This window comes from Balaenoptera acutorostrata, chromosome 13 (genome assembly GCF_949987535.1).
Source record: "Balaenoptera acutorostrata chromosome 13, mBalAcu1.1, whole genome shotgun sequence".
In the NCBI taxonomy this organism is placed as follows: Eukaryota; Metazoa; Chordata; class Mammalia; order Artiodactyla; family Balaenopteridae; genus Balaenoptera; species Balaenoptera acutorostrata.
Genome location: NC_080076.1, coordinates 17055713 through 17077706, shown reverse-complemented (window position 1 = coordinate 17077706; position 21994 = coordinate 17055713). Strand labels below are relative to the sequence as shown.

General features: G+C 45.0%; 1 protein-coding gene across 17 annotated transcripts in view; it reads left to right on the top strand.

The window, feature by feature from the left end:
* Positions 1 to 21741, top strand: part of NEDD4L (NEDD4 like E3 ubiquitin protein ligase) — a 348067-nt gene extending 326326 nt beyond the window's left edge. For all 17 annotated transcript variants that reach the window (XM_007191975.3, XM_007191971.3, XM_007191970.3 and 14 more), the window contains 7 exons: positions 4072 to 4145; positions 6318 to 6378; positions 7842 to 7901; positions 9387 to 9494; positions 11252 to 11348; positions 12131 to 12203; positions 16795 to 21741. In XM_007191975.3, coding sequence (XP_007192037.1) covers positions 4072 to 4145; positions 6318 to 6378; positions 7842 to 7901; positions 9387 to 9494; positions 11252 to 11348; positions 12131 to 12203; positions 16795 to 16897 — 576 coding nt within the window. In that variant the 3' untranslated portion in view covers positions 16898 to 21741. The remainder of the gene's footprint in view (positions 1 to 4071; positions 4146 to 6317; positions 6379 to 7841; positions 7902 to 9386; positions 9495 to 11251; positions 11349 to 12130; positions 12204 to 16794) is intronic.
* Positions 21742 to 21994: the final 253 nt, after the last annotated feature.

The following is a 21994-nucleotide window of genomic DNA, read 5'->3' as shown; positions in this document are numbered from 1 at the left end:
ATCGTAGGTACCTTTCCATGTCAGTAAATACCATTTTAATGGCTACACCAAATTCCATTTCATAGACTGTACCTTTTTTAACCATGCCCTAATGGTCAGCATCTAGGCTATTTCAGTATTTCACTATGTAAACAGTATGATGAGTATAATCCTGGAATATACATTTTGTACACTTGACCAATTTCTTTCCCTTGGTATAAGTCCTAAAAGAGAAATTATTATGAAAAGGCATATGCACATTAAAATCTTGACTCCTGTTGCCAAATTATCTTTTCAAAAGGTTGAACCAGTTAGACCCTCACCACCAGCATTGATAAGAACTGTTTCTCTACACTCAGCAGTGCTGGCTGATTCTGCCATTTTTCATCACTAGGGGCTGCTTTTGGAGGCACCAGAAGTGTTTTTCTCCTTTCCCCTCCCCACCCTGTCTCGTCTATGGTTGACCCTCTAATTCAGTAGCTCTGGAAATTGCAGCTCCCAGAAAACATTCTATTCTAGTACAGCTGAACTGTACTGAAAGCCTCTCAATATCCAGAACCAGGCTTGGATTTATTAACTTGTCATTTGGTGTGGATCTGATAGAAAAATCTCATCATGGAAGGGAACAGCAAGACAATCTTTGAGGAATAAATGGGGGGAAAAAAGAAAAACTGTCTTATTAAAAAATACTACAAAAGCGTAAATGAATACTGCCTACAGACCCACAAATAATCGACTACAAAAGTGTAAAAGAATACTGCCTACAGACCTCCAAATAATTGTCAAAGAACTAAAGATGTTTTACTATAAGAGACCTTCCATCCCACTCCCTAAGCGGAACTGTTTAATATCTTCAAAAAAGTGCCGTGACCTGCACAGGACAGGAGCAGGTCACCACGGGGGGCAACTGGATGGAATGGAAGACAGCAGCCAGAAGGGGGCACCTGGCGGGAAGGAAGGATTTGAAGAAGAATAAAAATACAGGAGCAATTAAAGTCCGTACTGCATTTGCAAATATTTTCTCCCATTCTGAGGGTTGTCTTTTTGTCTTGTTTATGGTTTCCTTTGCTGTGCAAAAGCTTTTAAGTTTCATTAGGTCCCATTTGTTTATTTTTGTTTATATTTCCATTTCTCTAGGAGGTGGGTCAAAAAGGATCTTGCTGTGATTTATGTCATAGAGTGTTCTGCCTATGTTTTCCTCTAAGAGTTTGATAGTGTCTGGCCTTACATTCAGGTCTTTAATCCATTTTGAGTTTATTTTTGTGTATGGTATTAGGAAGTGTTCCAATTTCATTCTTTTACATGTAGCTGTCCAGTTTTCCCAGCACCACTTATTGAAGAGGCTGTCTTTTCTCCATTGTATATTCTCGCCTCCTTTATCAAAGATAAGGTGACCATATGTGTGTGGGTTGATCTGTGGGCTTTCTATGCTGTTCCATTGATCTATATTTCTGTTTTTGTGCCAGTACCATACTGTCTTGATTACTGTAGCTTTGTAGTACAGTCTGAAGTCAGGGAACCTGATTCCTCCAGCTCCATTTTTCTTTCTCAAGATTGCTTTGGCTATTCGGGGTCTTTTGTGTTTCCATACAAATTGTGAAAATTTTTGTTCTAGTTCTGTGAAAAATGCCATTGGTAGTTTGATAGGGATTCCATTGAATCTGTAGATTGCTTTGGATAGTATAGTCATTTTCACAATGTTGATTCTTCCAATCCAAGAACATGGTATACCTCTCCCTTTGTATCATCTTTCTTTCATCAGTGTCTTATAGTTTTCTGCATACAGGTCTTTTGTCTCCTTAGGTAGGTTTATCCCTAGGTATTTTATTCTTTTTGTTGCAGTGGTAAATGGGAGTATTTCCTTAATTTCTCTTTCAGATTTTTTGTCATTAGTGTATAGGAACGCAAGAGATTTCTGTGCATTAATTTTGTATCCTGCTACTTTACCAAATTCATTGATTAGCTCTAGTAGTTTTCTGGTAGCATCTTTAGGATTCTCTATGTATAGTATTATGTCATCTGCAAACAGTGACAGTTTTATGTCTTTTCTGATTTGGATTTCTTTTATTTCTTTTTCTTCTCTGATTGCTGTGGCTGAAACTTCCAAAACTATGTTGAATAATAGTGGTGAGAGTGGGCAACCTTGTCTTGCTCCTGATCTTAGAGGAAATGGTTTCAGTTTTTCACCACTGAGAACGATGTTGCCAGTGGGTTTGTCATATATGGCCTTTATTATGTTGAGGTAGGTTCCCTCCATGCCTACTTCCTGGCATATACCCTGAGAAAACCATAATTCAAAAAGAGCCATGTACCACAATGTTCATTGCAGCTCTATTTACAATAGCCAGGACATGGAAGCAACCTAAGTGTCCATTGACAGAGGAATGGATAAAGAAGATGTGGCACATATATACAATGGAATATTACTCAGCCATAAAAAGAAATGAAATTGAGTTATTTGTAGTGAGGTGGATGGACCTAGAGTCTGTCATACAGAGTAAAGTATGTCAGAAAGAGAAAAACAAATATCGTATGCTAACACATATATGTGGAATCTAAAAAAAAAAAAAATGGTTCTGAAGAACCTAGGGGCAGGACAGGAATAAAGATGCAGACATAGAGAATGGACTTGAGGACACGGGGAGGGGGAAGGGTAAGCTGGGACGAAGTGAGAGAGTAGCATTGACATATATACACTACCAAATGTAAAATAGATAGCTAGTGGGAAGCAGCTGCATAGCACAGGGAGATCAGCTTGGTGCTTTATGACTACCTAGAGGGGTGGGATAGGGAGGGTGGGAGGGAGATGCAAGAGGGAGGGGATATGGAGATATATGTATACATACAGCTGATTTACTTTGTTGTACAGCAGAAACTAACACAACACTGTAAAGCAACTATACTCCAATAAAGATGTTAAAAAATAAAAAAATAAAGTCCGTACTGCAGACAGTAAAACGTTGAATTGTCGAAAGGGAGGGAAACGAGATCCCTTCCCGAATAACAAAAAAAAGGACAAAGAAGAAAATATGAAGGGCCGAGACAGAGGATCAGTGGACTTTGATTGAAAAAGCTGTCTCCATGTGAAAAGGAACAATAATCAAGTGCATCATCAGAGAAAACGTTTGGAGAGGAACAGGATCTGATATTCAGGCCAGAGAGGCCGTCTGTCCTGCGCGTGTGTGGCAGGGCTGGGGAGGGGTCCCTGAAAATGGACCTCTGCCAAAGCAGGAGATCTGTTGCAGATTTGAATCTGTGTCCCTCGTGATGGATGCAGCCTGGATGCTTACTCTGGAGAACGCTCTCCCTCAGGCTTGGCTTGGCTTCCTCTCAGATGTGGCTGGGTGGGTGTGGGAAAAAAGACCACAAGGAATCCCACCAGAATACAAATGTGGTTACCTTTGAATAGGGGAGCTGTGAGTGGTATTTTTTTCCTTTTTATTTCCCTGGAATTTCCATGAGAGTAAACATTTTACTTGTTAGATCAGTAGGCCTCTTCCCTCCCCTTCCCTTCCCTTCTGCTACTTATTGCTTTATACACTTTGATGTTAAGCCAGGGCCGGCTCAGGGCAGAGGAGAAGGCTGTGCCTTGAGTTCAGCTGCTTTGAATCCATCCCTCAGCCTGACTTTCTCAGCATCTTTATTTAAGTCCCTGTGTTTTGCTCCTTTGAAAGAAATTCCACATATCTTTTTTTTATGGCTATAAAATCTAATTTTCAGCAACAAATCTGGATCTCTGCAGTCTTGATGGATGTATCCTGTCTTTTCTGTTAAACATAATTAAATCTCTTAATAAGTCAATAGCAGATGGGAAAAGTGTTGTTCTCCATTGTTGCTAATGTATGAAGAATAATTAAAACTCATAAATAACCATAAAATAATTTGCCTTCAGTGATAACATCTTTAAGTGTGTAGCATCTTAACAATTTAGAAGCCTCATTAGACATTCTCTTGGACACAGAGCCCATTTGCTGGGAACGAGTTCTGAATAAATTTTACTTATCTTCCTTTTATAGTAAGACGTTATTACTCAGTGATAATATGCAAAATAACTTCATGATGGTGATCGTTGTTTTATCTTTGTAATTGCAGACATATCAAGTGGATCTGAAGCCCAATGGGTCAGAAATAATGGTAACAAATGAAAACAAAAGGGAATACATTGAGTACGTACACACATACTTACAGCCTTTCCTTTTATTAAATTGAACAGCATGTTTGGTTGCCGTCTTTTGCCAGAACAATTCGTGCAGATTATGGACACACTTTTAACAGTATGAGTTCCTTTCTGGCTTGGCCTAATAGGAAGCTGAATTACGGGATGCAAAGTTTGACTTGTGTCCTGACTTCATGTTGCTGCCATACAGAGGAGCAGTGGGAGGAGAGAAAGGGGCCACTATTGAGTAACTTGGCAAATACTCTGGGAGCCTGTGGGCATCTCGTCTAAAATTGAGAATTACAACAGTGGACCAGTGTCAACAGCCAGTTGGGGTAAAATTGGGAACAACCGAAGAGAACATATTCCATCTGTCTCCTGACTTCTTTTCCATAATGAAAATGTAGGAGAAGAGTTAAAATGGATATGGAGAATTCAGCACATGCAAACATGAAGAATTGTTCCTGATGTTTGTAATTTTCTTAATCTCAGTGTCCTTTGGTGGGACAGATTGTTGAGTCCTTTGGAAATCTAGCTGTTAGGTAATCCTGGGAGTCTGTGCTGGGCAGAAGGTACAGTTGGGCATCTTACATTTTCCTCTTTGGTATATACGTATGCTTCGAGCTCACAATTCTGGTATCTTCCAAGGATTGCCAGGTTGCCCTTGCTAGCCCTCGAACAGGGGCGAGGTCGGTGTTAACAGTGGTTGGCTCCCGGATCCTAGTTTCTGCTTGTCTAGTGAGTTACAGCCATGGCCTGAGCTCCTTGTTTGCATTCAGAACTCCATTTCAGCAAGCTGCGTTCCGTCCTCTCTCATCACAGTCGATCACAGGACTTGAATTCAGAGAATTGGCTGAGGATCTTAGCATCCTTCCTTAGCATCTGCAAAAAAAAAAAAAAAAAAAACAAACCTACTCTCCTTTCTAATTAGGAAGAATTGGAGAGTGCTGGCATCTCTACTTAGAGACCCTGACAAAGCATGAACTTCTCCACTTGCAAGTTGAAAGCTTGCTACGCTTAATCAAAAACTAGAAGTAGTATACTACATTTCTTGCCTGTTCACCTTAATTGGTGCTTGTGCTGAACTTGGACAGTCTCAGCAAGCAGACGACGTCCTAACGGGCACTGTTGTCTTCATTCGGAAAGTGTAGACTTTGAATAGATTTTTAACAACCCTCCACCCCAGGGTGACTGGGTTCGAAAGACTGAGTATTTGCACCTTGTGATACATGTTGTGCGTCATTCTTTGCAGTTAATTCTTTTAGGTTTCAAATTGCGGGGCGCCTCCACTAGCTTCACTGCAAAAAGGAGGATAGAAATCCCCGCCTGCTCCCTGCCACCTGTATCCTCTGGTGCAAGTAGGCTGTTGGGCTGGTGATGGCAGCACAGCCAGTAAAACCTGATATTCTGAGCAGTGAGTGGGCAGCAGGCTGGTCCTCGAGGGCCGTTGCCATGGTGCCACCTCGTAAGTGAGAGCCCTTCATGACAAGGTCCTTGTGCTATCTCACGACAGAATGCCTTAGGTGGAATCCAAAGTGGATTCGCCTGGCAGTAAATTCTGCTGTACACTAAATGTTGTCACAGGGAACGTGGTTTCAGTGGCTGTCTGTGACTCAAAGAGGTTTTACCATTAATCCTCCAAATGTTGGTATAAAAGTATTAGTGGTAAAGTACTGATAAATTATATGTCATCCTTGAAAATCAGTACGTTGAATACTAGAATGAAATATCATATGATAAAATACGTTGTACTGGGTATTCCCCTTAAAAATATGTACATGTTTGTACATAAATGTGGGTGTGTACATATGTGGGTTTGTGTGTGCGCATGCATTATGCCCATATACATACGTATTCAAACCCCATTTTCCCTTTTTCTCCAGACAGTCACATTTATAAAGCAGCTTTGATAAACGAAGGCTTGATCTGGGGGGAAAAAAAGAAATCAGTCTTTCTTTTGAAATCCTCAGTGAGAATTTAGGCTCCACATGTGCTCATTGTTCTGGAAAGAATCCATGAATAAGCAGCACGTGCCGCAGCACTCCACCTCCCTCTCCTTGGCCACCGTCGGGCTTTTCTCCCTGCCCTGCTTAACGAGCAGCAGTCGCAGCTGGGGAGAAATAACTGAACGCCGGTGATGAATGAGCAAGATGGTTAAGGGCTGTCCGTTTTCCTCCCACAGCCTAGTCATCCAGTGGAGATTTGTGAACAGGGTCCAAAAGCAAATGAACGCCTTCTTGGAGGTAAGTCGTGTTCACCAGGAGTCGTGCCTGTGCCTTTAGGTTGAAAGAGGACGGTTCTCCTCCTTGGGGGTCAGGGGGGCTGTTAGAAGCGATCACACACCCAGAGACAGGCATGGGTGTGGGGCCCAGGGCAGGAACGTCAGGCCTGCACTGCCACCTTTTCATTTGTTTTCTGTTGTTCAGTGTTTTCTGGCTTTGCTGCTCTTATTTTTTCATTTGCCTTAACTGTTTTTAAAGAGAAATCTTTACAGACTTGATCCAGAAGGGCAGGTTCCCCCACAGAGGCTAGAACCATCGTCCTGCAGTTTTTGGTGGTACCCGGGGAAGGCTGGGAGCATCTCTGCCTTTTGCTGCAGTGACAGGTTCTAAGAAATGCGAGGACTCGGGACAGTTTCCAGTCACGCCATCCCTCCGTGATAATGCCTTCCGCTTCATTGGTCGAACTTTTTTTTTTTTTTTTTAATCCCCTGCCCTTTCCTCGTGGCTGTCTGAATAATTCCTCACCTTATTAAAGTGTGAAGTGGTTCCTTCTCAGACGCAAGTATTTAATGTCAGTGATGCTCCCAGGGCCCTGAGGAGGGAAGCCCCTCGGAGAGAATAAGGGGGTTCCTCATTTTAAAAAACGGCTCCCTTTGACCCAAAGCGCAATTCCGTTTTAAATCCTGATAATGGGTATTAGGTACTTAAAGAGAACAAGCCCCAGCTGCACATCACAAGCTTCCGCTGAACTGATGCAGGGTTCTCGTTGGGCGATGCTCTCTTAACTTCACCCCAGTTCAGTTACCTGCTCATGGTGAATATAGCGCCAGCCCAGGCAGAACACTCAGAAAAATTCCAGGACTTAGGGTGAAACGTGTGAGTTAGAGGCGCTGGAGAACAGCAGGGTTCATACTGTACTTAACACGAGAGACCTACCCGGCCCTGCCCCAGGTGATCACACTTTCAGAAACTGGCCACACGCGAGGCCCAGCGACACGGAGCGTCCGTCCTAGATCACTGCACTAGTTAGTGGTGTCTAGCCTGGGAACCGGGGCAGGCTGTCTGTGCTCCCTGGCTCCTTTCCACCCATCACACCGCCTCCTCTCGTATTTCATCTCTGCCTTCAGCGCCTTATTTTTAAATGGTCCGCTTGCGCGTCTGTGGCCTGTGCCTTTGAGAACACCCTGACTCGCAGCAATGTGTCATAAGTGGCTTTTGGAATCTGCCTGCCTGCAGCAAATCATATTTTTATAACATTTCAAAAATTACTCAAGTACCTGGATCTTCTGGAGTCTACTGCTTTTTAAATTTTTATTTTGTGACTATGCTGTTTTTATCTGAACTAAAATTACTGAATACTGTCATATAAATCATCAGTGAACAATGTATTTTTCCTGGCTAGCTAAAATAAGCTTGTTTATCCTGTAAAATTTGTCTCTTTCAAGGAAAAAGGTGTTGAAAGTGCTTTTCTTTTTTTCTTTCAGGGATTCACGGAACTGCTTCCTATTGATTTGATTAAAATTTTTGATGAAAATGAACTGGAGGTTTGTACTGTAAACATTTTGTGTAAAGCAGATTTGTTTTTTAAAGTATCTCATTACTTCCCAACTTGGTATTTTAGTATTCTGTGATCCATAATGTCCTAGCGAGTAAGCTTAGGTGAATTCTACGGCGGGTCTCTTAGGGGCTTGCTTGTTTGCCGATCAGGGACCAGGGCATAGCAAAAGTAGTCACCTGTAGCTTCCTTGCCCGGGAGAGGGCAGATCAGGGGCGCAGCAGACAGGGAGAGGCCCGCTGAGCTGCGTTCACAACAGCCAGTTGGGGTGGCAGCACCCTGCTCCCAAGGTGGGGCTGGCTGAGGACCCCGGTCCTGCACGCACCCACCGTGGCAGCCGAATGGGGACTCGGGCAGGAGGTGAGCGTGAGTGTCCCCGAGGGGCTGTAGAGCAGGGCTCTCCGTGAAACTGAAGTGGTCTGTGCTGCGGAGTGAAAGCGCGGCAGAGGCCAGAAGGCAGTCGCAGGAGGTGGTTTCATGTCAGCTTGTGCCAGCTCCTTTGTGTCGGTGTAGATGAGAACTCGGAGTCTGAAAAGCAAAGGAGTCTCTCCGCCTTTATGTTGAGAGAAACAGAAGGAGGAAGGCTTTGTCTGTTGAGAGGCTATTGACAGGACTCTGGCCATTTGTCCAATGACGTGTCTCCCGTAGACTGGCTTTTGTTCTTTTACCTTAAAATGGAAACGTCCAGATAGATGACGTCACAGACGTCATGTAGAGGAAGCCCTTTGGCAGGTGGGGAGACTGAGGCAAGGAGAGGTTAATGACCTCACAGGGTCTCGTCACAGTCAGGCCTGTGAACCCGGTTTTCAGGCCTCTGGATTAGTTCTTTTTCCACTGTACGCTGGCGCCTCTGCGGGAATATCATTCATTTGTCCACAGGAAACCTGCCCTACGGAGGGTTAGGTAATAAGAAAAGTGGACCCAAGACTGGTAAGTCAGAGGAGCAATTATAGCGCTAGGACAGGTCTGCAGCCGTGGGCCACCAGGCAGGTGAGGTGATTGCCCTCACCTGGTGCATCGGTCTGGGAAGATGAGTTCTTGCTGTCACAAAGCACTAATTCTATTGTGGGTGGGGAGGTATTTTCAACTGTTGAGACAGATAACCTCTCAGAAGTGGAAACAGCCAGAGTAATGAAAGAGCAGACGTAAATGGAGCATACGAAAATCCATGAGCACCGAGCTGAGGTTCGAGGGGCGGGGAAGGTGATTGATTGGGACTTCTAATTTCCAGTATGAAATGTGGTGGCCTGTACAAGCTTTAGAGTCAGGGCCCCCTCGTTACCTCTCAGTCTCTGATCTGCAGAGGCAGGTAGGATGTGGAACACGTATTCCCCTTCATTTGTTTTTATGGGTTGCTGGCTTATCTTGCTTTGCACGTGACGTGATGCTGGCACTGAGAAAAGGCCTTTCCTCTGGTGTACTTCTTCGGCTTTCACGGTGTGCCCTGTTTCCCTCTGGTCCCTCTGCCTCTCAGTTGCTGATGTGCGGCCTTGGTGACGTGGATGTGAACGACTGGCGACAGCATTCTATTTACAAGAACGGCTACTGCCCGAACCACCCTGTGATTCAGTGGTTCTGGAAGGTAAGGCCAGAGGCCGCGTCCTGTGCTGCCTTCCCGCGGTCTTGCTGCTGGATTTGGGGCCGTGTTGGTACCTGGCCTCCTGGGGGAGAGAAGAGGCCTGCCGAGCCAGAAGCAGCCCTCACCGCTGCTTTCTGTAACAGTGGTGGATGGCTGTCTTGAACAGGCTACACTGTCTTCCTCGACCACCTATTAAAGTGCTTTTGTTTGAGGAAACCATTGAGTAGGATGATCCTGAAAGGCTTCAAGAATTGGAACTAGGCTTCCGTGGTGGCGCAGTGGTTAAGAATCCACCTGCTAATGCAGGGGTCACGGGTTTGATCCCTGGTCTGGGAAGATCCCACATGCTATGAATCCTAGAAAAAAGCCCGCGCACAGCAACGAAAACCCAATGCAAGCATAAATAAATAAATTGAAAAAAAAAAAGAATTGGAACTAGTCCTCCAGAGTGTGAATAAGAATGGGAGGCTTCTCAGGGCAAAAGCATGCTTTGGGGCTGACTTTTCCAAGATGCCATGTTGGTTTAAAAAACCATTTTCCCAACTTTTTTTGTTAATTCCAACAAACATTTTGATCTTTACATCTTTCAATCAAAGATGCAAATGAAATCTGATTGACTCTCTAAAGACCAGTGTTTACATCCTGTTCATCGTAGAAGAGAAGTGAAATAGTAACGAGCGGGTCCAAAGGAGGACAGTAAACTGAAAGAACAATTACAGGGGAAAAAGCGCTGATTATTTACTTACAGAAATAAGAAATCGTTGACCTTGTCTTAATTTCTAAATATCTATTGTTAATAATATTTCAAGTGCAGCAGAGAAACAGAAAAGGAAGAAAGCAGAATCTTCAAATCCTAAAATCTTAGTCCAAGTTTCGCTCAGCCTTGATTTTGGATATATTTTTTTTGATATCAGTTCAAGTAACTTTACCAGTGAAGCCAACTCGATTCTTAGAATAATTCAGATATGTAAGATACACAGATTATTTCAGAAGCCTAGCCTGGCCTCTGTTTTTCTTTCTTTTTCTAAAATGTTGTCTTTAGAGAATTTAGCTACAGTCAAATATCCTGCCTCATAACCTGGGTTCCCCCTCTCAAACTGTGTGTATTTCTAACTGGCTCAGGGGGACTGGCAAGCCTCACATACAGAAACATGAGCTCAGTGCCATCAACGAGTGTGCTTTTTTTTTTTGGCTGCGTTGGTTCTTCCTTGCTGTGCGCGGGCTTTTCTCTATCTGCAGCGAGCAGGGACTCCTGTTCATTGCGGTGCGCGGGCTTCTCATTGCGATGGCTTCTCGTTGCGGAGCACGGGCTCTAGGCGCGCGGGCTTCAGTAGTTGTGGCACGTGGGCTTCAGCAGTTGTGGCTCGCAGGCCCTAGAGCGTGGGCTCAGTAGTTGTGACACATGGGCTTAGTTGCTTCGCGGCACGTGGGATCTTCCCGGACCAGGGATTGAACCCGTGTACCCTGCATTAGCAGGCAGATTCTTAACTACTGCGCCACCAGGGAAGTCCCAAGTGTGGTTTTTTTTTTTTTTTACCACTTATTTTGACCAGTTGGCAGAAGAAGAAAGAGACATTGTGATCAGTCAGTCTGAGGTTGCAGAGGCCAGTATTGTGATGGCCATAAAAAAAAAAAGTTTGCAGAGTCAACTGTCTAGGTCTCCCACTGCACTATAAATAAGATGAAGTTTTGCCCGTCTGCACTGCAGCAGACGTGCGTCGTGTTACATGAGCGTAATGACCTTCTGCCTCCGTTCGTAGGCTGTGCTGCTGATGGACGCTGAAAAGCGTATCCGGTTACTCCAGTTTGTCACAGGGACGTCCCGAGTCCCTATGAATGGATTTGCCGAACTTTACGGTGAGCAGGGTACCATTAGACTTCGTCCTCCCACCATGAGTCTCTACCCAGGCATCCACTGTAGCCCCAGAAGACTCTGCCTTCTGGGCTTCTGGCCATGTGGGTTTCGCCTGGACCCAACAGACAGACATCATGGAAAGAGATGGGGCAGCGTGCCGTCACCTCAGCTGTCTGTGCAGTTACCTGTATATAAAAGCAGGGGGTTGTTTTTGTTTTTTGTTTTTATACAGAGAGCCATAAGGTTGGTCTTCTCTTTTTTCTTTCTCTTTTGTTTTGTTTTTTGGTATATCTTCAAAAAACAACTAGATTTTGCAGAATCCTCCATGTGGTTGTAAACTGAACCTTGAAAGCACTCCTCCCCTCCACGAGGCAGAGTTCTTCAGGGCTTACTATAGATGAAAAAATCACTCTCTGCTCTGCATATTAAAGGTCATCACGTTTCAGTTTTTCCCCCAGAAGTAGTTTGAAATTTAAACTTCCAGGGTTGGGTTGCAAGGCCGTGGTTGTCTGCACATCGTTACGTTATTGTGTCGGCTCTGTTCAGCTTGGTGCGATTCCATTCTGATGGCGACACAGAGTCTGTGTCCTGAGGTCATGCAGACCCTTTGCGTCCCCCCGTTGTTAAATACTGACTGTGACGTCACAGCCACAGAGGGTGTCCCAAGGCTCACCCCCAGGCCCGCCCTGCCCACCCCTCCCTTTCCTTCAGCCCCTCCTTTGTCTAGTTCTACTGCCTTGAGCACTCTTACCATTTCTTTTTCTTCCTTTTTTTTTTTGTCTAGGTTCCAATGGTCCTCAGCTGTTTACAATAGAGCAATGGGGAAGTCCTGAAAAACTGCCCAGAGCTCACACATGGTGAGTGACGGAAAACCACACAGTTGTTGACAGACAGTATTTTAAAACACTTAGCTGAGTGTGATGCTGGACTACAGGCTAGAGTGCTACTTTCCCTGACCATTCAGCGTTTAGAGTATGAACTGTCAGTGATACAGGTGAAAATATAGATCGTGCAGTGATGCTGATGGAATTAAGCCACCCAAGATTTGAATGGGCCCGGTCTTTTTGATATGTGAAGGGTTAAATCCCCCTTCCTGCTTCCTGTGGGGAGTTCCTCCTCCAAACCCCGTCCTTCCCTAGTTATTCTGGGAAGCAGAGATTTCACTGTATATTCTCCCTATGTGGATACGACCGCTCCCAGCCTCTGAACAGATTGAGTTTTTACCCCAACCTTAAATGGTTTAGAACCATGGATGAAATTCCCTTTGGCAACAGGTTTTTAAAAGGCCTTCCATGGCCATCCAGAACCCATTAAGTCTTTGAGATTTAGCAACGTGCATGTGGCCAGAGGAGTGTCAGAGGTCCGACCAAGGACCCCTGCTCAGGGAGGCACGTGCGGGGCACGGCTGCGCTCAGAAGGCCTCCGGGTGCAGGGCGGGAAGGAGGCCTTCCTAGAGGGGAACCCCAAGGAGTTTCGTGAAACCCAGCACAGAGGCGACCTCAGGAGCTCTCAGGGAGCTCCTGCCACTCCGGCTCCCGCGTCCCCGGGGTGGGTCACCCCACAGGCTTGGATTTCTTGCTCTTAGGAAGCAGGTGGAGGGGAGCCCTGTGGATGGTCGGCACCCAGCATCCTCCTTTCCCACGGGAACTGGGGCTGCCGGAGCCGCTGGGCCGTCCAGTTGCTGCCCGGCGCAGCTAGGAGAGAGGTCTCATCAAGGTGCATTTGTGGAAAGTGGGCTGTGAAAGGCCTTTTGCTTCGACTCCCTCGTCTCACCGGAGAGCACGTTTTTGCCCATTTATACCATTCGTAGGACTCTGAGCGGGGTGGATGTGGTCCCTGCCCGTTGGCACCGGGAGAGCAGGCTGACTCGCGCTGAAACTGGCCGATCGCCAGAGCAGCCGGTCTCCCCTGATCCTCTGCCTTTATTCTTGGGGGTAGGATGTTCTGGCCGTGGAGCTTTTATTCCAAACGATATCAGTCAGGTGTAGCTTTCTGCGCTCAGTAGCCTTCATCTGAAAGGCAGCCAGCACCGAACCGAGCCCCAGCAATGGCGGGATGGGGGGCAGAGCTCCCGAACTCAGCTGGAGGAAGAGCTGCATCCCTGGGCGTGGCTGTCCTGTGTGGGTCAGACCCTTAACCTTGGTGGCAGCCTGAAGTACACGGTTAGCGTTCCTGTGGGCTCTTGGGAAGCTTCCTCGTGACCCCGTAGCTCACAGGCTCCCAAATCCTGTGATTTGAACTCGGGTCTGCCAGCATTCCAGTCTGCACCCTGACCACTTCGGTTAAGCTACTGCCTCAGTGGTACGGTTCACTTTCTTTCCAGACTCTTCAAAGAGAAACGAGGAATTGAGTGTCCCTCCCATGACCCTCTGTGGCCCTATAGACAGGTACCTTGCTGTCGCATTCTTCTTCTGTTTCGGAGTTCACGTCCTGAGCCACCACTAAAATACGGTGCTGCCCAGATAAAGACCCTGAACTCAGCGGTTCTCAACCTTGGCTACATATTGGAACCACCTAGAAAGCATTAAAAAAAAAATACTGGTGCCAGGGTGCCACTTCCGGAGATTTTGACCTAGTTGGTCTGGTGTGTGATCTGGGCCGTGGGATTTCCAGCGCTGCCCAGGTTGGTGGGTTGGTGAGGAGAGCTAGGGTTTAGAATCGTTGCTCTCCCTTAGGAAGGACAGAGGTCTACACACAGGAGGGAAGCAACCCCGCCGGCTCTGACCAAAGCCTCGCTGCTTCTCTCTGTGTCACAGGATTAAAGCATTCAAATAATTTTTTCAGTGATACTCTCCCCAGACGAAGAGGAGAGCGCTAGTTCTACTGAAGCCACACTGGCTGGTGGGGTGGGACTTACTCTGTTTTCTCTGCTGTGGCTTTCCTTCCGTCCAGCCCCGGCTCCCGCTGTAATGTAGGAAACAGGCGCTTTGCTGGCTGCTTCACAGCGACAGCCGTATATGTGGCTATGTAAAACCTAGCCACATGTATGTTTAATCTCTTCCATGTTTTATGAAAATATAAAATACACGATTAAGCTTCAAAATTAAAACCTGATTTACTAGGAGAGTGAGGGCTGGTGGAGCTGGTTCTCTCTGAGCTTTCATGAAACTCTCAGATGTAATTGCTGAGCGTCTTAACACCAAAGGGCTTCATTCCTCTGTTCTGTCGAAGGTCACTGCTGGGATATGTAAAATTCCGCTTTACTAAGAATCACAGACCCACCTAAAAATAATCTCCTTTGGCCCACACATCTTCCACACGACGAGGCTGAAGCCATTGAGGGTAATGAGGTCATACAGCTAGTTGGTGGCAGGCCAGCCCTGTCTCCTGACGTCAGAAGTAACGGTAACACTTATTAAGCACTACTGTGTCCCAGGCGTCATCCTAAGCACTTCATGTATATTAACCCGTATCACCATCACAACGACGCTAAAAGGTGGGTCATGTTACTGCCCTCTTCCTACAGAGGAAGAAACTGAGGCACAGAGCGCTAACGTAATTCCAAACCTCAGCTCTTGACATTCCCCTGTTTGCCTCTCTCTCCATTACTCCAGTATTTCTCAAACTTGAATAATGTATGGACCTTTTTTAAAGGGGAAAAATGGCCACAGATCCTTGAAACCCCACAGGGATTGCAGGCCCTGGACTGTGAAATGCCAGCTTAAAATCAAGACGACCGCCACCTGTTCTTTTAAGTATAGCCTGCAGAAGTGGAATTCTGTCTCTATCACTGGTGAAATGATGTTTGAAATCATTATCATGATGAAAACCAAAAATTGGAAACTTCTTTTAGACTTACTCCTTCACGATTCCTGGGTTTCTGAGACCTCTGGTTTGAGAAGCACAGTGTTCTGCTCTGCTGTGTCTTTTGATGTTTGGTGACTATGAAAAAAAAATCTCAGAGCTCAGTGTGTCTTATTAAATACTTTAGGGGTTGTTAAAGGGCCCACCACAGACGTGTGTCTGTTTCTTATTGCTGCTGATAATCATTAGCTTTTAAAACATAAGAAGTTGTTCCGCTCGCGCTTGGAAACCTATGTCAGTGCCAGGAGGGAGCAGTTTTAAATGCTGAGGCAGCAGAAGCAGATCTGGGCTTTGGAGCCAGCCTGGAGCTGAATCCTGGCTCTGCCGCTTACTGTGTGACCTTGGGCAAGTTACCCAACCTCTCTGTGCCTCGAATTCCTCCTCTATAAATAGGGATGAGGCAGTACCTACCTTACAGGCTGGTTGCTAGGATTCACTGAGGTGATAGATGAAAAGTCCTTAATGGTTCTGGCACGGGGCAAATGCTCCACAAATGTTAGCTCTTACTAAAGCATCACGAACGAAGGCACGTGTGTACGTGTGTGTGTGCGTGTGGCCATCGTCATGACAGGTGCCCGCCAGCAGCCCGCCTGCACGGGCACCAGTTCTGTGTCTGGGGCTCTAGCTCCTCATGCCCAGTGGGGGCCGGCGGTGAATGGTGTGTGAGTGATGGCAGTGGTCGCTGGCTCTGGGGCTTGCTGTGTGCCAGACCCCCTTTATACGTTCTGATCTGACCCTGCCAGCACTCTGCAGCAGTCTCTCCATTTCACAGAAGAGCAGACAGATTTAGGGACGGAGGTGACTTGTCTGAGGTCACACAGCTGGCAGGTGGCAGAGACAGACTTTTAACTCAGTCCCATGGACAAGTACAATCCTTTGCTCACAGAGGTCTGGAGACCTCACTGTCACCGAGGTGACTTGTAACACCCCTGCCAAAGCCTCAAGGTACGTAGGGGCTTTTTATAAATGAGGCTTTTCACTCCACGTGTTGATGACTTGCCTGACTTTGGTTAGAGGATAGCTCAGTGTTGGGGTCCCAGAGCTGCAGGCAGCCTGGGTTCTGGTCTCGCATCTGCGGTGCTATCAGGGGTGAGACCTGGGGCATATTGACCCACCGCTGGGCTCCGGGACCCTCATCTGCAGAATTGAGAAAAACATAACGTGCCTCACAGGGCTGCGCTAAAAACAAAGCGATGTGCTACGTGGAGAAGCACTGGGGCTTCCTAAAATAGTGTCGAATGAAGGAGAGCGTTAAAAACAGATGCAGCCTCAGTTCATCCTGCTGCGGAAGTTCTTTGTGCTTCAAGGGTTTTGACATCTCTGTGTGTATGTCAGTTACCTTGCCTGTCTTGTCTCCCTTCCTGGCAGGGTTTTCCAGGATCCACATTTGGTCCCAGTAGAGAGGTTTCATGGACGATTAGAAAATTCTTTTCTCTTCCCCCGTAGGTTAATAGAGCATATTTGGTGTGGCCAGTGTCATCGCTGGAATTTACTTTTTGATAATCAATATTTTTGCTAGTTGAGACTTTTACATCCTCTTGCTGGAACACCAAGTGCCCCCTTAGCCAAATCTAGGAAGTGCTGGTGTAACTAAAGGGCAGTGATGATGGCTTTTTACCTATGCTTTCTTGTTAACTTCTGCAGCTTTAATCGCCTTGACTTACCTCCATATGAAACCTTTGAAGATTTACGAGAGAAGCTTCTCATGGCTGTGGAAAATGCCCAAGGATTCGAGGGGGTGGATTAAGCGCCCCCTGCCTCGGGAGGGTTGTTCTTCATGCAAGTCTTGCTTGCACTTTTGCATTCGCCTAACAGACTCTGCAGAGACGCTGGCAGAGAGCAGCGCACGGCGCGGGCTCCTGGAGCAGAGCCTTCGCCCGCGACTTGCCCACGCGCCAACATGGGAACCCAGTCCCGGGTCGCGTTCCTGCGTTTTCCACCACAAATTACCAACTGGTTGATGTGTATACTAATTACATTTTAGGAGGACTTATTCTATTTATGTTGTGCCTCTGTAGGCCAAGCCCTTAATAAATATTTTACATACTTTATAATGACAGCGAATGGAATTAATCACTCTACAGGTATAGTATTACAACTCATGTTTACTTTTTAAAATGATTTAGACCGATTTGCAGATTTTATTTCACTACAATTAAAGATGTCTCATGTACTTGGAAAAGTGAGCATATTATTTTTTTTGTATTTGAATTTCACGCCAGGTTTAATGTCGGTGACATTTTTATTTTTAAAGTACTTGGACAGCCCCACGCCCTACCTGATTAGCATTGGAAGAATGACTTTTGTCCAAAAGCCTTCTACAGACAAATACTTGGAGAGAATTTAAACCATAACATTAGGCATCATGACGATTTTTTCCATGCTCAGAATGAAAACAAACTGGATAATTACTTTTTTTGTACAAATTTAGCATAATAGCTGCAGGCTGAGAGAATTGTAATATAGCATGACAAAATTTGTGTTGACTTGAAGGAATCACACCATTATTCCTTAGAAGTAATTACGTGTGCTAGAACACATTTGAGGCAGGGTTGGACTATCATTTCTCGTAAGAGAAGTTACTTAACCCTTCCTGCTGCTGTACAGTCCTTCTTCTGTCATATCTTCCTCTTTGCTGTTCTCAGTAGAGACACTTGAATGAAACTTGGCACTGCGCGATTTGAAAATGTGGGAACCAGGCCTGTGCAGTCTCCTGTTTGTACACGTTTGCTGACGGTAGCTAAATAACCAACTTTTGTTCTAACCGCGCCAATTCTGAAGGCACTTTATGTACGACATGGAGGTCATATCTGGTTTCTGGGTTTTTTTTTTGTCATGAGCATTGACTGTGATGCTGATTTCTTCCCTCTGCACACACCTTTCCGGTGCAATATCTATCAATTGTGAATCTGGCTGCTGGTGTATAAAACCTGGCTGTAAAGCTGAGCCTACAGACCTGTCCTCACCAATCGTTTTGTGATTTCTATGCCACTGCAAAGATTAATAGACAGCTAACCTAACCGGGTTTTGTCCCCAGTGACATGTTGCATGCTTCCATACCGTGTACTGCCCAAGTTGTGTCCGCTGTGTGCTGGATTAAAAGTGCGAGAGAAGACTTGATTTGATCCCCTGACGTCCGGCTCTTCAGCTGGTCCTGGCGGGGATGGAGGGTTCTGTGGGATTCGATTCTTGGCCGCTTGTGAGTCCTTGCTGCAGAATTCTGTCATGTTTTGAGAGAACGCCTGAGGCAGGGCGGGAGTCCAGCAATCCTGCTGTCCTTCTTAACCTGTGTTGTCCTAGACCCGTGGTGGCAGTCAGGAGACACTAGCCATCTCACCTCCTGCCAGTTGTGGATAAGACAATGAAATCGTGGTTTCAGGGCCTCCGTTTAGGATCTTTTGGCATTAGAAACTCAATGTACCCCGGCTCTGGGCGGCTTGTGGGAAGCCACGAATGTCTGTGCTTGTAAAGGAGTTTTCTGAAGGGGTGCAGAGGCCTAGGTGTCTAAAAGAAGGTGGATTTCTACAGAGCTGAGGATTGTTCCCTTTTCATATTGATTTTTTAAAAATCCAGTAGTGATCAGAAAACCTAGATATTGAGTAATTAGAAAAAACAATATTGTTCATTATTTTTACCTATTGGTGGGATTTTTTTCCCATCACTCAATGTAACAGATGTCTCAGTGGCAAACCTCCCCCTTCTTGTAGCCCCTCAAGTCCAGACTCGGCTTTCTTTTTATGACTTATGCCAAAGCCTGGGAGAGCAGTATGCTTGGATGGGTTCTGAGAGTGAGTGTGTAATTATAGGGGGAGAAATCCAACGATTCTTGTCTAAGAACTGGGATTCTTCTGTCTTTTTGTAAACTGTATATTCCAAAAAATCAGAATATTCACTAAATGCAAATTAGGCAAAGTATTGAAAATAAGAAAGAAAACCCATCCTGAGATAATTTCTGTGCCAAGAACAGATAAGAATTACCGAAATAGACCCCCATGAATACTTGAAAGGCAGTAACTGTGAATGACAGTTCAGTTCATCTATCCCTTAATATCTGATTTCAGTGACAGCTCAAAAGTGCTGGGTCTAGAGTTTGTTTGGGGGTTTTGGTTTTCTTTTTTTTAATCCAAATAACGTTCCCTAGTTCTCATCAATTCTCAGTGTCTCACTCTTTGTCTAAAATAGTCACCTGTCTTGTTTTCTCTCAATCCTGATGACCACTTTCCATCACCTTCACGACGTAATCACAGAAGGCAGTAAGGAGAATGCACTGCATGTGGAGTAGGCTGCCGGGCGGTCCCTTGGGCCTCTGCTCCGGTCAGCAGGCCTGGGAGAGGACAGCAGGACGGCGGTGTCACCTCATCTAGTTGTCCTTAGCAGTGACGCTACTCCACAGTCCAGGGTCTCTTAGAGCCTCTGTTTTCTTAGAAATTAACCTGAATCTAGCTTCTTCAGTTCCCTGAAAAAGAGTTGTTATGGGCCATTTTGCCTTGAGGTTACTTGAGAAGTAAGTGCCAGAGTTTACATATTGCATGTTGAATGTCTTTTAAACATCAGTTATCACAGCCACCTGTAAAAGTCCTGGGTATTTCTATTTCTGACTCTTGTCAGCCTAAAGATGAATTTGGAAAGTCCACCCCGTGGGATTAGCTTCAGATAGTGTGCTGCTTTTCTACCTGCTGCCTCTGGAACAGGAAACAATGAGGCATTTGTCTCAGTGCTCTTTCTTTTTTCCTGAAATACTTGCCATTATTTACCAAAGGCCCATTGGTAGCTAACATCAAATACTCCCTAAGGTCAGATGACAGATGCTTAAAGCAACCTGACATGGATTATTCCTCCCACATAAGGATGCAGTGACAGATTCTGAGAGAAATGGTTTGCAAAATATTTGAACCACTTCCTACATCTCACATTGTTAAATAGAACAATTAGATTTGCTGCATATGAACTTTGCTTTTCAAGAGAGCCAATTTGGAACTGGCAAGATCACGCAGCAGTGGTACATGTTGTCTAACAGTTACTAATTGTTCCACACGTGACTCAAGTATTTTCCTAGGTCTTGTATCTCACCTCTGAAATTACAGAATCTATGAAGAGAGTCTGGGTTAATCAATTCTCAAGCCCCTACCCAGGCCCTGTGCTAGCGCTCCTCTTTGTTTGCTCTTTCCTCCTCACCCTGACTCTGCACCCCTGTACTGACTCTGGTGTCATTTTCTGCCTTGCCAGTAGGGGGCACTGCTGTGCAGGGTAATTGCCTGGCCTGCTCCCTTCCTGACCCCCAGGAGGTCCCGCACTACCTCCATCTTATTCAGACTTCAGGGTACATCTTGATAAGTCAAGTCGAAACTGCCAATTTTAGGGCTGAGATGTGTTTTTTTAAAAATCCTTATAGACTCCACTTTGTACTTTAGATTTTAAAACTGGGAAGAAAATGTGACATACTTTGGACCACTTTTTTTAATTTATCGAAGCCTTAATGAACAGTGTATATACATTTGCCTACACACACCCCCCGACCCCAGAGTGTTTTCAGTGCGTCGGAGACAAAGCTGTAGCATTAGAACGTGAGCTGGTATGTTTCATAGGAAAGGAGAGCTTTCTGTTGGTATGGAATTTTCCACGAAAACCTCTCATTAGATCGCTCCCCTTCATCAAAGGTGTTAGGTGCAGAGCAACGCATGTTTAAGATGCATGTCTTTTTGTTGGTTGGTTTTGTGTTTGTATGAGTAACGATAGAATATATCAAAATTGGCGACAGACCTCTGTGTACTACCTTCTCAACCTGTATCAGTGCATTGTAAGCCTTCTCATGACCATGACCCTGTGTCCACAGACATCTGTGCTCCTATATAAACCAGTTTGCCCCTCTTTCTCAGACTAATTTCACCTAGATTGTCACAGTTTCCTTCATGTTAACTTTGCATATCTTTGTGCTTCCTTCACTACTATGTATGTAATATATATACGTACATATGCTGTCCAAATATATCTTTACATGTTTATATATCATTTTTACACCTACCTTGAGGAATCTGGTTTCGAAAGGGAGTGAGAGTTTAGTCCCTTCTACAGTTTTCTCCAAGCTGTGTCCTGAGAATTCTGACCCTCAGAGCCTGAGAGCACCCCAGGAAGATGATGATATAATATGCCGTCATCTCTTAACTCAAACAAAACATGAAGAAACAGTGACTTTTAAGGTGAAAAAAAGTTTCAAGCATTCCAAATGAATTCTAAATGTTTCATAACTTTTTGTTATAAACCCACCTCCTGATATAAAGCCAAGTACCATTTGATACAGTGATTAAAAACCAAACAACTTGGAAATTTTTTAAAAGACAACGTATGGATAAATGCTCATTTTCACAATCAGAATAGCTGTAAAATACGGTTGAATTTGATACAGACAGAAAACGTTTAGTTGAAGGACAAATCCTTTTTGCTTTTCGTTTTTCTTGAGAGATCTAAAGAGAAATTGTGGATTGTTTTCCTGACAGCAAAAGAGTAATGTGACAAAATGAAGTCATTGTAAAGAAGTGATGCAACTTGTCAAATATTTAATAAAGAATTATGGAAGCTGGAACTTTTTCTACATCAAGTATTACGGGTTGTCTGATTTAAAGCTTCTTTGTGAGTGCCTCGCCTTAATTGTCTCAGGGAGGTTATTTAAATGTCTGCAGATTTATAGATAGTATGTTCACTCCCTTAATCTCCCTAGAAGTTCCACATCTTTAAAAACATCATTAAAGGCTGCCCAGAACACATGGCTTGAGCTTAATGGGATGCACCTCTATTCTTATCCATCTGCCTTTTTATTAAATTTGAGAATTAATGACTTGATGGATTA